An 18,766-nucleotide genomic window follows, 5' to 3' on the forward strand; every position below is an offset into this window, starting at 1 on the left:
CTGGGCATATTGGCACACACTTGTAATCCCAGCTATTCAAGAGGCTGAGACAGGAGAATCACTTGAACCCGGAAGGTACAGTGATCCAAGATCGCACCACTGCACTCCAGCCTGGGTGACAGAGCGAAACTCTGTCTTAAAAAAAAAAAAAAAAAAGTTCCTAACCATCAACCATCGCCAGCAAAATGTAAATTAAAACCACAATGAGGGCCGGGTGTGGTGGCTCACACCTGTAATCCCAGCACTTTGGGAAGCCAAGGTGGGCGGATCATGAGGTCAGGAGATCGAGACCATCCTGGCTAACATGGTGAAACCCCATCTCTAATAAAAATACAAAAATTAGCTGGGTGGGTACTCAGGAGGCTGAGGCAGGAGAATTACCTGAACCCTGGAGGTGGAGGGTGCAGTGAGCCGAGATTGCACCACTGTACTCCAGGCTGGCAACAGAGCGAGACTCCACCTCAAAAAAAAAAAAAAAAAAAAAAAAGCAAAAAAAAAAAACCCACAATGAAGTACCATTTCACAACCATGAAAATGCCTAAAATTAAAAGACAATACCATAGGATGGTGAGAATGTGTAACAAATGGAACTTTAATAAATTGCTGAGCAAATATAAAGTAGTACAACCACACTGACAACAGTTTGGGAGTTTCTTCTAAAGTTAAATATATACCGACTTTGTGACTTAATTGCACTTCTAGGCATTTACCCAAGGAAAACTGAAATTCACATTCACCAAGTCTTGTGAAGAATGCTCACAGTACTTTTTTTCATAATAGCCAAAAACTAAAAACAGACCAAATGTCTATTTACGGATTTTTAAAAACTGGTATATTCATATAATGGCATACTACTGAGCAACAAAAGTGAATGAACTACTGATACATGTTACATGATACGACACTGATGCATCTCAAAAATATGTTGAGTTTAAGAAGCCAGTTGCAAAAGACTCCACATTACATGATTCCACTCTTAGGAAATTCTTTATCTTTTTTTTTTTTTTTTTTTTGAGACGGAGTCTCACTCTTATCACCCAGGCTGGAGTGCAGTGGCGTGATCTGGGCTCACTGCAACCCCCACCTCCCAGGTTCAAGCGATTCTCCTGCCTCAGCCTCCCGAATAGTCGGGATTACAGACGCCCACCACCACATCTAATTTTGGTGTTTTTAGTAGAAACAGGGTTTCACCATTTTGGTCAGGCTGCTCTCGAACTCCTGACCTCAAATGATACGTGCACCTGGTCTCCCAAAGTGCCGGGATTATAGGCGTGAGCCACTGCACCTGGCCACTCTTATGAAATTCTAAAAAGGCAAAACTAAATAACAATAATAGCAATTAGGACAATAATTCCCTAGGGAAAGGGAGTTATTGACTAGAAATGGGCACAATAAATTCATTGGGGTGGGGATAACAGCTTATATCGTAATTGGAGTTGGTGAATATAGGGTCTACCATCTATCAAAATTTGCTGAACTCATTTTAAAAAATCATTTAAAAATCTGTGCATATTAAATGTAAATTGTACCTCTAAATAGTAAATTTATTGACAGTGTATAAAAATAGCTATTTAAAAGTTGCATATAATAGACATACTTAATAAAAACAAAAAAAATACCTTTGTCCACCTGCAAAGCTTCACCCCAGAGTGGCTCCCAATCAACTGATAACCTGAGTGGAAAAGCAGGGAACACAAAGTTGGACTGATCCAAAGTGTCATATCAAAAAGTGACATTAAAATTTAGCAAATTTTTTTTTTTGCTAAATTATTGCAGTCAACCAACCCATGGCAGAAAACAAGATTTAATTCAGCAAGATGAGAAAACAATTTAAAATGTATATGTATCTAATAACATAGACTCAAAATACATAAAGAAATGATCTTTCTTTTTTTTTTAAAGACAGTCCCACTCTGTCGTCCAGGCTGGAGTGCAGTGTTGCAATCTCAACTCACTGCAACCTCTGCCTCCTGGGTTTAATCGGTTCTCATGCCTCAGCCTCCTGCATAATTGGGACTACAGTTGTGCTTCACCCTGCCAGGATAATTTGTTTGTATTTTCAGTAGAAATGGGGTTTCACCATGTTGGCAAGGCTGGTCTCAAACTCCTGTCCTCAAGTGATCCATCTATCTCCACCTCCCAAAGTGCTGGAATTACAGGCATGAGCCACCGCACCCAATCAAGAAACAATAAATTAATCCAAAAATTATATGAGGAGATTTTAACCTCTCTGTATCTAACAGATCTCATAGGTAAAAACTCAGTAAAACTCTAAAAGATGTAAGCAACACAATAAATTCAATAAATAAATTTGGTCCACATAAACTGGACCAAAAATACACAGAGCCCTGCACTCACCAACTACAGAATTTACATTCTTTTCATGGACCAGTGAAACATTTATCAAAATGAACGGCATGCTGGGCCATAAAACAAAAGTAATAATATATTTCAAATGAATGAATGGGAGCTATCATCAGTAATCTTTGAAAGAAGATGAAGAACCAGGTGTCAATGGGAGATTAAAACAAAGTAATGTTGACCCAAAGACAGAAAAATCAAATTCTAGGAACTACATCTGAAATGTGAATTCTCAGTAGCCGTACAACCTATCATTTCACATTTTTGAGCTACATGGGACATGAAAAGCATGGAAAAAGCCAGGCCAAAGTAATCTCATTTCCTTTTTAAACAAACTAGTAGTACAAACAAGTAGTACATTCTGATTTCAGAAAGCATTCAATACCGTTTCTCATGAGGCTTCAGGTAATAAGCCACAATTATCATGAGTCGCTCACACAAAAAGACTCTTGCAGGCAAATAAGGCAAATGGAGAAATACAGTCTGGATGATAGCGTAAGTGGATCAGTGGCTGGTTAAACATCCATATTCACACTGTGATGATTATTGGAGCAATGTCAATTTGGATTACAAGTCTCCAGTGGCGACATTTACAGGGCTTTGTCTTTTATCCTCTTCTACATTTATGTAAACACCTTGCATATAAATAAACAAAGGACTGCTTATGTACTCGAAGGTGGAACTGAGTCCAATTGAATAACTAATCTCTGATACCAAATACGCATTTAAAAATCCCCAGAGGAAATTCTAGTTCTTCTCTTGGAATTCCATATTATATTGTTCATACTATCATAGAAATCATCCTCTACAACATTAACTCTTTGTATTTTTCTCTCCCAAGATACATAGGTTTCTATAAATTTTGCATTTAGGTAAAGAAAAAAACTGTACATTACAGGATAGAGAGATCTGTAGTTGACCACAGCACAAATATAAGCCAACAGTGTACAACTGCTGAAAATCATTGTGTGGAATTCTGCTTCTAGCCAAGATGGGGTAACACAGAGGATTTACAATCCTACCTGAAATACCAAAAAATGGACAAAATATATGAAACAACAGATTTCAGAACATGAGACATCAGGCAACAAAAGATGGTGATTCCATAGAGACAGGAAAAAATTAAGGTGAGCCCTCCCATTACCTCGGCTTACTGTCTAGAAACCTTCCAGGCCATGTAGCAAAGAGAGACTACCCAAGCGAAGCCCAGTGGACTCTTGAGTTTGGAAAATGGAACAGATGACAAAGGTGGCTACAGTTTGCAGGATTGAAAGCTAGAGAGATGAAACCTATGAAGAGACTCCAAGAGTCTACAGGGGATTTCTCTCAAGTATTTGCCCAAGTACTATTTAGCACATTCACAAGAGAAACACTACTCAAGGATGGGAAAGAACCATTTTTGGAAGACTAGACATTTAGAGAAGAAACAATTACAGAACTTGAAGACACAGTGATAGAAACTATCCCAAATGGGATGGGTGTGGTGGCTCACGCCTGTAATCCCAGCACTTTGGGAGGCGGAGGCGGGTGGATCACCTGAGGTCAGGAGTTCAAGAACAGCCTGACCAATATGGTGAAACCCTGCCTCTATTAAAAATTCAAAAATTAGCCAGGCATGGTGGCACATGCCTGTAATACCAGCTACTAGGGAGGCTGAAGCAGGAGAATCGCTTGAACTCTGGAGGAGGAGGATGCGGTGAGCCGAGATCATACCACTGCACTTCAGACTGGGCAACAAGAGCGAAAGTCCATCTCAAAAAAAAAAAAAAGAAACTATCCCAAATGAAAAGAGGGAGAGAAGAAGGGAAGGACTGGGGTAATGCCTGATGCTTACAGCAGGCTGAGAATTGTAACTGTTTCTGCCAGTCAGACTATAAATCTAAAGATGCACAAGGCATTAGGTAGACTACATAGAAGCGTTTTGCCTCAATAGTGAGGAATAATTAGCCCTATACTGAGCCGGCTCTTGTCTCATCATCTAAGAAGCTATAAAAGTAAGATATAAAGCTCAAATTATTTCCAAGTAACTTAACCTCATCCCAGAAAAAAAAAAAAAAAAAAAACTGTTTATAAGAGTGTTTATATAAAAATATCCAGGCCAGGTGCAGTGGCTCACGCCTGTAATCCCAACACTTTGGGAGGCCAAGGTGGGCAGATCACGAGGTCAGGAGATCAAGACCATCCTGGCTAACAAGGTAAAATCCCATCTCTACTAAAAATACGAAAAATTAGCCAGGCGTGGTGGTGGGCGCCCAGTTACTCAGGAGGCTGAGGCAGGAGAATCACTTGAGGCAGGAGAAGCGCTTGAATCCAGGAGGCAGAGGTTGCAGTGAGCCAAGATCGCGCCACTGCACTCTGGCCTGGGCGACAGAGTGAGACTCCGTCTCAAAATACATAAATAAATAATAAAAATTAAAATATCCAGTACCTAATAAGGTAAAATTAGGTCCGACATCCAATCAAAGATATGAAGCATGCAAACAGATAGGAAAACATGACCAATGAGGAAAAAAAATCCATCAACCAAAGCTGATCCAGAAATGACAAAGACATTAGCGGATTAGGACAATAAAACAGTTATAACTGTATTCTACAGGCTCAAAAAGGTAATAGATATGGAAAATATAAGAAGCCCCAAACTGAACTTCTAGAAATGAAAACTACAATGTCTAAGTTGAAAACTACATTAAATAGGATTAATGGAAGATGAGACATTACAGAAGATTACTGAACTTGAAAACATAGCAATAGAAACTATCCAAAATGAAAAGTGAGACAGAAGAAAGAATTTTTTTTAAATGAATAGAACATGAATGAGTTGTAGATCAAATTCAAGCAGGCTATTACACATATAATTGTAGTCTTCTAGGAAGCAAGTGGGTGAAGGGGGGAATATTTGAAGAAATAATGGCCAAAATTTGTCCAAATTTCATGAAGACCATAAATCCATAAAACCCAAATAAAAGAAACATGAAGAAAACTACACTGAGGCACATTATAATGAAAATGCTCAAAATCAGCATTAAGAGAAAATCTTCCAAGTAGCAGGGGGTTGGGAGAAGGAGGATCCTATTTAAAGGAACAAACAAAAGGATGACTGATTGCTGAACTCTAATCAGAAGCAATGTGAGCAAGAGGACAGTGGAGTAACATCCGTAAAGTACTGAAAGAAAAAACTGCTGTCAACCTACAATTCTATATTCAGCAAAAAATTACTAAACTTGAAGACACAGTGATAGAAAATGAAGGCAAAGTAAAGCCATTTTCAGATATATGAAAGCTGAAAGAACTCATCACCAACAAACCTGCACTATAAGAGATGTTTAAAAAGTCCTTGGAGTTGCCACAGGTAAATTTAAATGAGAGAAAAAAAAAAAACACACAAGTAGTCCTTCAGGCAGATGGAAAAGGATACCAGACGGAACACAGATCTACATGAATAGAACATGGCAACTACATGAGTACCGAAAATGGTAACTATATAAGTAAATATATGAGATTCTAAGATTGTAAGTATATAAATCTTTAGTACATAATAGATGCTTTGATTGAATTAAACATAAAAATAGATATTTTTGTTGAAGAAAAAATAATAATAAAGTGTAGGCTTTAGAGGATACATAAAACACTCAGTGTGCTGGTTTATACCTGTAGTCTCAGCTGTGCAGGGGGCTGAGGCAAGAGGATTCCTTGAGCCCAGGAGTTCAAGGCTATAGTGAGCAATGGTCATACCACTGCACTCTAGCCTAGGCAAAAGAGCAAGACCCTACTCAACTGAAAAACAAAAGTAAAAGTAAAATGTGTGATAAAAATTACATACAGGTTAAGAAAGAAATAATGGAAGTATAGTATTGTAAGGTTCTTCTACACATTAAGTGAGATAACATCACTCAAAGATATACTATGAAGTGATAAAGTAAAGTGTAGGCCAGGTGCAGTGGTTCACACCTGTAATCCCAGCACTTTGGGAGGCTGAGGCAGCAGATCACTTGAGGCCAGGAGTTCAAGACCAGCATGGCCAACATGGTAAAAAAATTAGCTGGGCATGGTGGCATAGTCTCTAGTTCTAGCTGCTCAGGAGGCTGAGACAGGAGAATCACTTGAACCCAGCAGGCAGAGGTTGCAGTGAGCCAACCAAGATCATGCCACTTCACCCCAGACTGGGTGAGAGAGACTCTGTCTCCAAAAAAAGAGGTATAGTGTAAAACCTTGAGCAACTATTAGCAAAAATGTTATTGCTAGTAAGCAAACAAAAATATAAAATAGAGTCATTTTTAAAAATTGAATTAATTTGAAAGAACACAGAAAAACAGGAAAAGGGAAATCAAAAAGCAGATGAAATAGAAAATAGCAAGATAAATTTAAATCTATAATGAAATCACATTAATATAATCTACCCTAATTAAAATATAGACAAAGATATTAAAATACAAATATATATATATATATTTCTCTAGTGCACCAGACTGACGGTTCCTTGAAGAAGATACAGTTTCCTGTGTTTCTCTGCATTGTCAGACTGTCACATAAAAGGTCTCCCATAAATACAGAGGGGAAGTGGGGAGGGGGAAGGAGGAAAGGAGGTAGGTCTACTGATTCCCATTTTACTACTGTTTCTTCCACAGGAAACTAGTATTATTACTCATTCATGCAACTATAACCTCCTTAATAAGGTAAGACCACAAAAATCCAGATATGACGACTCTACATAAAACACTTCTAATTAACCCCGTCTCATATCATATGAGCTTTTCTACGCATTTTTAATAGCTTTCCCAATGACAGCACTTTTGATCTGTGAACTTGACCCACGCTAATAGTAATATCCCAATAAACTAAGCAAAAAGGTAACTCACTGGTCCAGGAAGCCAACAGAAGCGATCCGCAGAAATATGCAGGTGAATCTTTAGCCTGCTATATCTGCCACTATGAACAGCTGCTGAGCTAACTAGACAGAGACTTCATTCTAGGTATTACATTAGAATGCCTAAGACTATAGTCATATAACAACAATTCTTGAAGATTTTCACCTTGTTTAGTAAGGGCTTCTCGGAGAGCAGGAGTTATCATAGCTCTTCTTTCACCATCTTCATTCCTCCCCATGTTCCTGAACAAACCAGACTTCTCTTCCTGCTGTTCCTTTTCTCTCTGCATTAAAATAAAAAAGAATGAAATCCAGAATTGGCAATGTGCAATGTAAATAACAGCACAATCATGAACACCTAGCATCAAAAAAAAGGTCCATTATGAGGCCGGGCACGGTGGCTCACGCCTGTAATCCCAGCATTTTGGGAGGCCAAGGCAGGCGAATCAGCTGAGGTCAGGAGATTGAGACCAGCCCCGCCAACATGGCAAAACCCCATCTCTACTAAAAATACAAAAATTAGCTGGGGATGGTGGCTCACACCTGTAATCCCAGCTACTCAGGAGGCTGAGGTAGGAGAATCACTTGAACCCGGAAGGTGAAAGTTGCAGTGAGCCGAGATCACACCACCACACTCCAGCCTAAGCAACAGAGAAAGACTCCATCTCAAAAAATAAATAATTATAAATAATTTTTAAATTTTTTTTTTAAAAAGGGTTGGTATGAACCATGGCCCACAAAACCCGTCCTCTCCAAAGTGAACACACTCACAATGAGACAACAATCTAAAGACATGCCAAGATGCTCTTGTTTAAAGTAACTATATACTCAAACATACACACCCAAAAACCATAAATCTACAATTCACTTATCTAAGTGTCAAACATTTTCAGCAATCTGAGTAGATAGCTGCCTAACTTCAGCAAGTTGCTTATTTTCTCTGAATTTCAATTTCCTCACCTGAAAAGGGAAAAAAATAACAATAGCAATAGAGAAGAAATATGTTGAAGGTTAAATGAAATAAAATCACAGCACAACCCCTGATGTATAATAGGCATTCAATAAATTATAGCTGCTGCTGGTATTACATCTCTAAACCCCCAAAACAAGTGAAAAAAGTACTCGAAGGCACCCTGAGAGCCATCAGCTCAGAGACCAAGTCACCCCACTACCTCCAACAGCCTTCCCAATGGCTCCTTCTCCTTTATTTTATTTTTTGAAACGGAGTCTCGCTTTGTCACCCAGACCAGAGTGCAGGGGCACGACCTTGGCTCACTGCAACCACCGCCTCCCAGGTTCAAGCAATTCTCATGCCTCAGCCTCCCGAGTAGCTGGGACTACAGGCGTGCACCACCATGCCCGGCTAATTTTTTTGTATTTTTAGTAAAGACAGGGTTTCGCCATGTTGGCCAGGCTGGTCTGAAACTCCTGGCCAATGTCCGCTTCTAGAAGATCCCATGCAGGATATTTTTCTTCAGTGATAGAAAAAGAAACACTTAAGAAATCCGAAGGATAACATAAAACTGATTGTGTTTCATGTTGACTTTGGCCACCAGGAAATTTCACCAGCACACCTTTGATTACTGTTACAAAACCTTGCACCATGCTGGTCTTCTATTCATTGTAATTGGCTTGATATGACAAGATGACCCTCATTCCGTCTTTCTTTTTTTTTTTTTTTTTTTTTTTACGGAGTCTCGCTCTGTCACCCAGGCTGGAGTGCAGTGGCGCGATCTCAGCTCACTGCAAGCTCCGCCTCCTGGGTTCACGCCATTCTCCTGCCTCAGCCTCCCGAGGAGCTGGGACTACAGGCGCCCGCCACCTCGCCTGGCTAGTTTTTTTGTATTTTTTAGTAGAGACAGGGTTTCACCAGGTTAGCCAGGATGGTCTCGATCTCCTGACCTCGTGATCCGCCCGTCTCAGCCTCCCAAAGTGCTGGGATTACAGGCTTGAGCCTCCGCGCCCGGCCCATTCCGTCGTTCAATTGATTTCTTCCTCTCTTTTTAAACGTTTATTTGTGTATATTTTAAAATATATCTCCCTATCTTTTTGGGAATGGTAGAGTGCTAAATAATAATTTCAGAGACAACACACAAGATCTATGTTAGACTTTAGGGGAGATACTCATCAAATCTTACTGACAGCTGCAGAAATTCACAATAACTCATTTTGGCAGTGGTCCTACCACTAAGCCCCAGACCACCCCTGGTGCCTATTTTAAATGTCCAGCCATCCAGCCTCCAGGTGAATAAGTGAATGGACTCACCGTAACACCTCTTCTACTTTAACGTGAGAATATCTCACAGATGAGATCTCAGATCTGCTTCAAACTAAAACAGAAGGGGGTATACAAAGGGTACTTGGGGGAGGATGGCCCGTAAGTTGCTGGTTGATGAGGCCAGGCAATAGGTAATAAGAATTCACTATATCACTCTGTGTACTTCTGAGAACATTCAATGTTCCCCATACATAAAATGTAAAACAAGATTAAAATTTTTAACACTTGGCCGGGCACATCGGCTCACACCTGTAATCCCAGCACTATGGGAGGCCGAGGCAGGGGGAATCACCTGAGGTCAGGAGTTCGAGACCAGCCTGGCCAACATGGTGAAACCCCGTCCCTACTAAAAATACAAAAATTAGCCAGGCATGGTGGCGGGCACCTATAATCCCAGCTACTAGGGAGGCTGAGACAGGAGAATCACTTGAACCCAGGAGGCGGAGGTTTCAGTGAGCCAAGATTGCACCACTGCACTCCAGTCTGGGCGACAGAGAGAGACTCTGCCTCAAAAAAAAAAAAAAAAAAAAAAATCAACACTCACAGAAAGTAAATGAAATTTGGAGTCAATATCTCTATATTCTGTTACTTCAGGGACATGCTCTGAAATAGGAAATCAGTGAAAAAAGTACTTTAGAGAATCAAATGTACCAAATGAGGGAAAAAAAAAAAAAAGCCACATTAAGTCCTATCTGTCCTAAAAGTCAGCATTCCAAATTACTAAATATAATCAAAATGCAAGGCAAATGAACATTTTTGCTTCCAGTAATAGAGTTCTTAATTACACATTACTGGATGGAGCTGAAAAAATTCATAAACAAACATCAATCATTTGTTCTTCCAATAAATGTAATTAGTTTAATGCTAGGCCTTTTATACAAATAAAAAGGCTCCAGTTATTATTTTGTTAAGACAGTTTAAAATAGAAGGAATCCTTTGCCTTTTGTTTTCCGAGATGAGGCCTCCCTACGTTGCCCAGGCTGGTCTCAAACTCCTGGGCTCAAGTGATCCTCCCGCCTCAGCTACCCAAGTAGTTTGTTTTGTTTTTTTAATCTAAAAGCAAAAGTGTGAGCTTGATAAAGAAGTCTTGTGGTGAAGCAAAACGAACAAATCTCAACCTTGAAAGCATTTAAATTCTCTGAAGCAATTCTATAGCAAGTCTCTATAATTCCTCCACAAATCATGCAAAAAATTGATGAGAGATGGCAGTATTTGCCCTCAAAAGCCTCTGTCACCACAAAACATCACGGCTTATTTGCCTAACCCAAAGGCCAAATAAATCCAAAATTGGACCCAGGCCCATGACACTGGCCTCTGACCACTGTGCCCAAAGCTCCACAGATATCCTCTTGGGGTTTTAAACAGAGACTTCTGGCCCCTACAAAATGAACAGACTTCAAAGGACGGCCATGGAATACTGTCCCTGTCCCTTCACTAGAGAAAGTATCTATTACAAAATGTGAGTGTTGCAACCCCAGAGTCAGTCATAAGGGCTATGATTAAATGTCTTGAGCACTCAGGACAAACAAAATTCGTCATTCCTTCCCTCTAAGGCAGCTCAATCCTATCTTCCATATGCAGTAGTAACTTCGCTTCTGAAAAGAAATGTAATGGTTTATAATACTCCGCAAGGGAGTTTAATGCACCATTCAAATTCTAACTCTAATCTGCTAGGTGCAGACACTGTTTACTCTCTGCCCAGAATATAACAATACAACAACCCATATAGTTTTGTGTATTTATTCATTTATAGTTGTTACATGGCCTAAATAGAAATAAGTAAGATCCCAGAATCAGCCAACCTTGATTTCTTCCTCTCCTGTACCATCCCATTTAAAGATGAGTGGCCAAATTCTGTAACCACATAACCAGCCCAATCTGGTTCAATTACATGTAGTAAACTTGTAAGCTGTATTTCAGTTGCCATGAACCCCCAGGTTGTAGGTCAGGTAACTCGAGCACAGATGAACCCAGTGTGCCCAATGTGTGACACCAGAGGCAATCAGAACTAAAAAGTCAACCACAGGCAGAACCAAAGGGCTAGGATCAGGGAAAAGAGAGAATTAAGAAGCAAGCCTCGGCATCACCTCAGGGCATGCGCCAATCAGATCATGTCTTGGCATCACCTCACGGCATGCTCCAATCAAATCACACCTCCTGGCATCACTTCGTTGCAAGATCCAATCAGATCACACTTCACTAATTATACTGCCTCATGGTAATCCTTCTGCCTATAATACCTGCTCCAGTCTCCAGCTCAGGGAGACAGATTTGAGTGTTTCTTCCTATTTCCTTGCCAGTCGACTCCCAATAAAGCCTTTCTTTTTTCCAAAGCCAGTGCCATGGTATTGGTTTCTATTTACATCCAGCAGTAAGCCCATTGCCCAGTAAAACAGTTCTAGGGTTTCATTTCCTAACATAACTGTTCTCTCCACCTACAATGCCACCGTTCTTGTCCACGGCCTTGATTTCTCCTAAGGGACGACAGCAAAAACCAAACTAAATGGTCTCCCTGTCTCCAACCTCCACTTCCATTCCTCCCATCTCCCACACCCATCACACTTGCCTTGAAACAAAACTCATGTCCTAGCCAAGCTGCAGTGGCCTGACATGCAAACAGGAAAGCCAATTATAAGCCAACTTCCTAAGCACTTATGAAAATGGCAATGAATACACAAAACGTTCTTTACAAACTGACAGGACTACATGAATCTTATAGAATAATAGGAATAAAGCAGTGGTACTAATGTTTTTTGTTTGTTTGTTTTTGTTTTAAATATCATACAATACTGGTTGGGTGCAGTGGCTCATGCCTGTAAACCCAGGACTTTGGGAGACCAAGGCAGGAAGATTTGGTTGAGTCAAGGAGTTGGACCAGCCTGGGCGACAGAGTGAGATCCCAGCTCTACAAAAAAAACAAATTTTTTTTTTTTTTTTTTTTTTTTTTTTTGAGACGGTGTCTCACTCTGTCTCCCAGGCTGGAGTGCAGCAGCGTGATCTCAGCTCACCACAAGCTCCGCCTCCTGGGTTCACACCATTCTCCTGCCTCAGCCTCCCTAGTAGTTGAGACTACAGGTGCCCGCCCCCACACCCAGTTAATTTTTTTGTATTTTTTTTTAGTAGAGATGGGGTTTCACCGTGTTAGCCAGGATGGTCTCGATCTCCTGACCTCGTGATTCACCTGCCTCGGCCTCCCAAAGAGCTGGGATTACAGGTGTGAGCCACTGCGGCTGGCAAATTTTTTTTTACTTAGCCAGGTGTAGTGGCATGTGCCTGTCATCCGAGCTACTTGGGAAGCTGAGGTGGCAGAATCACTTGAGCCCAGGAGTTCAAGGCTGCGGTGAGCTATGATCACAGCACTGCACTCCAGCCTGGGTTACAAAGCAAGACCCTGTCTCTAAAAGTAAAAAAATTTTTTTTAAAATCATACAATACTACTTAATTCATTTTGATACCATCGTCCCAGAAACCACAGTACCACCCGATTTTGCCTACGATAAAAACAAAGCAAAAAACTGATGTGCTAAAGACTTTAAAATGCTATATAGTTGGAAACTGACAAACAGGAGTTTTACAAGAAACAAGCTTTTTTTACCAAAACATACATTTCTCCCAGGAAAGAGTCTTTCTGATTGTTTGATCCTTTTTTTACCATTATGTGATTCCTTTTCTTATCGATTCTTCTAGAAAAGGTTGGCTAGGCTGGGAGTGGTGGCTCACATTCACAATCCTAGCACTTTGGGAGGCGGAGGTGGGTGGATCACCTGAGGTCAGGAGTTTGAGATCACCCTGGCCAACATGGTGAAACCCCACCCCTACTAAAAATACAAAAATCAGCCGGGTGTGGTGGCAAAGGCCTGTAATTTCAGCTACTGGGGAGGCTGAGGCACGAGAATCACTTGAACCCGGGAGGCAGAGGTTGCAACGAGCCGAGATGGCACCACTGCACTCCAGCCTGGGCAACAGACTCTGTCTCAAATAAAAGATTGGCTATAGAATGCCCAAATTCTCTAGAGGTCATTTTTCTAGACAGTCAAGTTGGCTAGGCCTGGAGCCATGCCCGCACAAGGTGGGCATTCAGAAAATGTTGGTTGAATAAATGAAGAAATGCCTCCAAACTATCAGACAGCTATTTCTAGACCTGGAAATTTAGACCACACTTCTTTCAGTAACTAATTCTAAACCTGGTAACTTTCAATATTAAAAACTCAGGTCGGACGTGGTGGTTCACGCCTGTAATCCCAGCACTTTGGGAGGCTAAGGCGGGCAGATCACTTGGGGCTCAGGAGTTCAAGACCAGCCTGTCCAACATGATGAACCCCCACCTCAACTAAAAATACAAAAATCAGCCAGGTGTGGTGACATGCGCTTGTGGTCCCAGCTACTCGGAAGGCTGAGGCAGAAGAATCATTTGAACCTGGGAGGCAGAGGTTGCAGTGAGCTGAGATCACACCTGGGCAACAAAGCAAGACTCCATCTCAAAAAAGAAAAAGAAAAAAAAAAAAACTCTTCTTTATGTTTAATTATACATGAAGTAGAGTTTTAATATTAATCTAAACTAATAAAATTAATTATATCACTGAAAAAGTCACAGTAAAAAAAAATAATTAATATTTAATAACTTGTGCTGTAATTTAACCCCACATTTAGAATCCTATTTCTTTAATAAATGAATCTCCAACATATCACTCACTGGTCATGGTTCAGTTTTAAAATGACCAATTTTCACCATTACTCAAAGATTTTGTATATACTGGATTCTAAAAATGCCTTTTGAACTTGTGGAAAAGCAGTGTGTCCAAGCGTGTGAAGAGCTTTACTCTGACACAGTAATTCTATTTTGGATAACCTACCTTAACAAGATAACGTGGGGACTCATTGTTAAGTGCTCCTAGCTACAGAGACCATGGTGAGTCCAGACAGTTTAAGGGCAGCATATTGGGCTTGAAAGGATATCACCTCCTGTCTCTAGGTGAAGTAAACACTCCAAAGCCTTAAAAATAATTCTGAAACTAGCTTCCTGTTATTCCACTGCAATACCAATAGAACTTTATAATCAGAACTGGACATACTGAGATCCTTCTGCAATTTAAATAGCTGGTAAATTGAAATGTTTCTCCAGTGAGTAACCGTCAGGCATTTGCCATTTATTTCCAAAATTAATGATGCTGATGTTAGTGTTTGTCTGCTTAGCCAGAACATTGCTGTGGGGAGCATTTAGCAACATTTATTTACTGCAGGAAAAAAAAAAATAAGTAGCAATAGGCTTTACATTTACAAATCACAACATAAGAGAAAGAGAAAATAAACAATATAAAAACTATCAGGCTCCTCCTGACTCGTGGTTCTCTAAACACTACAACTTCTCTTCTGAGAAACACTTTTCCCTGGGGAGGCAGCCAAGATGAGTGACACAGACAGATGGAGTCGAGGCTTGAGCCCGTCAATTTACCAGCCACCTGACAATGGACAAATTGCTTAACCTAAGCCTCAGTTGCTTATCTGTGAAATGCTAAATTGCAGATAATAATAGTATGATTATCTCAAAGTCACTGTGAGGATTGAGTGAGATAATCTAGTCTGTATTTTGATTTCTCCTTCTTTCCTTTATTTTTTGAGACAGGGTTGTCTCAGGCTATTGCCTAGGCTAGAGTACAGAGGCACATTCTCGGCTCACTGAAACCTCCTTCTCTCAGGTTCAAGCAATTCTCCTGCCTCAGCCTCCCGAGTAGCTGGGATTACAGGCGTGTGCCACCACGTCCAGCTAACTTTTGTATTTTTAGTAGAAATGAGGTTTCACCATGTTTGCCAGGCTGATCTTGAACTCCAGACCTCAGGTGATCCACCAGCCTCAGCCTCCCAAAGTGCTGGGATTACAGGCATAAACCACTGCACCCAGCCTCCTGGTATTTTAAACCTACACTGGAACTCTCCTCTCTCCCCACACCCCCTAACCCATTCTCCTATTCAATCAAGTCACATTGCCTCCCACTGCCTCCCACTGCCTTCAGGAGAAAGCTCAGCCCTCCACTGCAGGACTTGAGAAGCCTCTAGGATCCTACCCCGTCTTCCTTCTCTATGTCACAGCTCCACACATCCCTACCCCTACTCAACTCTAGGCACACCAAACTGTTTAGGGTTTCCCAAACATGCCACCCCTAACACCCCATTCCCCCGACATCTCCATCTGTCTCCCTAACATTCCAGTGTTTCAAAGTTTAGTGCTCTAGTTCTTAGAAACTACTCTCATCCTTCAAATTATCTTCAGTCCTAGAAGTCTTAGATATTACTACAAAGGGAGGGAAGTAGAATACCATGGTGGTGTTTTGGTAGGACCAAATCTATCCTATTTGAAGACATATTTTTATATAAGTTAATATTATATTCTAATTATTAACTATTATAGTTAATATATTCTAATTACATTGGAATAATAGTTAATATTATATTCTAATTTTAATTATATATATTATACTAACATATAATTATATTAGAATAATTAGTTAATATTTTATTCTAATATAATTATATATTATTAGTATAATATATAATTAGAATTAGAATAATTAGTTAATATGTTCTAATTCTAATTATATAATTATTATGTAATTCTAATATGATTATATACTTGCTATATAATTAATTCTAATATGATTATATAATGGTTATATAATTAATTCTAATATAATTATATAATGGTTATATAATTAATTCTAATATAATTATATAATTGCTATACAATTAATTCTAATATAATTATATAATTGCTATACAATTAATTCTAATATAATTATATAATTGTTATACAATTAATTCTAATATAATTATATAATTGTTACACAATTAATTCTAAAATGATTATATATTAATTCTAATAGAATTAAATTAGAATTAAAATATAGTATTATTATATAAAAAATATATTAACTACTATACAAGAAAATACAATGTGGCTGGATTAACTGTTTTAATCTACATAAGAACTTTACAAGGCAGATACTATTATCTCCCACATTACAAATGAGAAAATGGAAGCACAGAGGGGTAAAATAATTTGTCCACATACACAAGCTGAGACATATGACTCCATGAAAGTTAGTATTACTCAAAAACCAGTCTTAAAATGACAGTGCTTCAGCCCAACTCTTAAGCACTGGCACATACTACTTCCCCCAACAGTAACAACTAAGGCAATTTCATGTGGTGTGTCATGGATGATCATGTGGAAAGCACTCAGAGAATATGTGTGAACCAGCCCCAAAGAAAATGCCAGAAAAAGCTAGCCTCAGTGGCTCACACCTGTAATCCCAGCACTTTGGGAGGCTGAGGCAGGTGGATCACCTGAGGTGAGAAGTTCAAGACCAGCCTGGCCAACATGGCGAGGTGCTGTCTCTACTGAAAATACAAAAATTAGAGGCGTGGTGGCAGGCGCTTATAATCCCAGTTACTCAGGAGGCTGAGGCAAAAGAATTGCGTGAACCCGGGAGGCGGGGGGTTGCCATGAGACGATATTTTGCCACTGCACTCCAGCCTGGGCGACACAGCGAGACTGTCAAAAAAAAAGAAAGAAAAAAAAGAAAAAAGAAAATGCCAGAAAAAGAAAAGAAAAAGAAAAGCCAAGCAGTAAAACCTCCATTGCCAAGTTTAGTATCCCATATCCCATATAAATCGAAAACAAGATCTATTTGAACACACTGCTGTAACCTAACAATCCTGAAAAACGAAAACTGACAGCTTATTTTCGTGTCATACTAAAGTTGGAAAAAAATAGGTACTTTTCCCAAAGATCTGATGATTTTATGAGAGATTTTTATGAGAAAGCTGAAATATCACAAACCAGCTGCTTAAAGCTCATAAAGCCCAAATTCATTACATTTCAAAAAATAATGTACATGAATGTCCGAAACCTTCATTAATGTTTTCTCCAGTGCCCTCTAATGGCCATAAGATGAAAAAGCAAAGAAAAATACATACCCATAAATTACCCCAAACTCTTCACCCACTATAAACAAAGTTTTTAATTTTTTTTTTTTTTTTTTTTTTGAGATAGGATCTCACTCTATCACCCAGGCTTGAGTGCAATGGCATGATCTTGGCTCACTACAACCTCCACCTCCCAGGCTCAAGCGATCCTCCCACCTCAGCCTCCCAAGTAGCTGGGACTACAGGCATGACCCAGCTAATTTTTGTATTTTTTGTAGAGACAGGGTTTCGTCATGTTGCCCAGGCTGGTCTCAAACTCCTGAGCTCAAACGATCCACCTACCTAGGCTTCCCAAAGTGCTGGGATTACAGGCATGAGCCACTGCGCCCAGCTAAACAAAGCTTTTAAATAAAGCTTGACCTGGCAGAAAATACAAAAATCTCTAAATTAGCTATCTCATGCATCATTTTAAGACAATTTCACCAATGAAAATTACTCAGATTTTTAATTAAGAGTCATAACATTACACATTCACTTTGACCCACCATATCAATATGGGGAATGTGTAAATGTAGGAAAACATTCACACATCTTTCAAAAGTAAGAAAAGTCTCAGACCAGTGTTAATTATAAGAGCAGAAAACTTGAAAGCACATCAAATGACCAACTCTAAGAAAATGTATAAGCAAATTTAAAACATCTAAGCAAGGCCAGGACCGGTGGCTCACGACTGTCATCCTAGCACTTTGGGAGGCCGAGGCGGTGGATCACTTGAGGTCAGGAGTTCAAAATCACCCTGGCCAACATGGTGAAAACTCCATCTCTACAAAAAATACAAAAATTAGGCAGGCATGGTGGCACATGCCTGTAATCCCAGCTACTCGAGAGGCTGGGATGGGAGAAATGCTTGAACCCAGGAGGCGGAGGTTGCAGTGAGCCGAGATCGCACCACTGCACTCCAACCTGGGCAACGCAGTGAGACTCCATTTCAAAAAAAAAAAATTGGCCGGGCGCGGTGGCTCACATCTGTAATCCCAGCATTTTGGGAGGCCGAGGCAGGTGGATCATGAGGTCAAGGGATCGAGACCATCCTGGCTAATACGGTGAAACCCCGTCTTCACTAAAAAATACCAAAAAATTAGCCAGGCGTGGTTGCAGGCGCCTGTAATCCCAGTTACTCGGGAGACTGAGGCAGGAGAATGGTGTGAACCCGGGAGGCGGAGCTTGCAGTGAGCAGAGATTGCACCACCGCACTCCAGCCTGGGTGACAGAGCAAGACTCCATCTCAAAACAAACAAACAAACAAAATTATACTGACCAGAGGACAGTGGGAGCCTCGG

At 40.1% G+C, this 18,766-nt stretch overlaps 1 protein-coding gene across 1 annotated transcript in view; it reads right to left on the bottom strand.

Moving 5' to 3' along the window:
* LOC105548711 (S-adenosyl-L-methionine-dependent tRNA 4-demethylwyosine synthase) overlaps positions 1 to 18,766 on the bottom strand; it is a 268,689-nt gene that overhangs the window by 195,319 nt on the left and 54,604 nt on the right. The window contains exons 8-9 of the mRNA XM_011992876.1: positions 7,392 to 7,509; positions 1,620 to 1,672 (exon numbers count right to left, since the gene is read on the bottom strand). Of these exons, the coding sequence (XP_011848266.1) occupies positions 1,620 to 1,672; positions 7,392 to 7,509 (171 nt within the window). The remainder of the gene's footprint in view (positions 1 to 1,619; positions 1,673 to 7,391; positions 7,510 to 18,766) is intronic.

The sequence above is a fragment of the Mandrillus leucophaeus genome, unplaced genomic scaffold (genome assembly GCF_000951045.1).
Source record: "Mandrillus leucophaeus isolate KB7577 unplaced genomic scaffold, Mleu.le_1.0 Scaffold42, whole genome shotgun sequence".
Taxonomy (NCBI): domain Eukaryota; kingdom Metazoa; phylum Chordata; class Mammalia; order Primates; family Cercopithecidae; genus Mandrillus; species Mandrillus leucophaeus.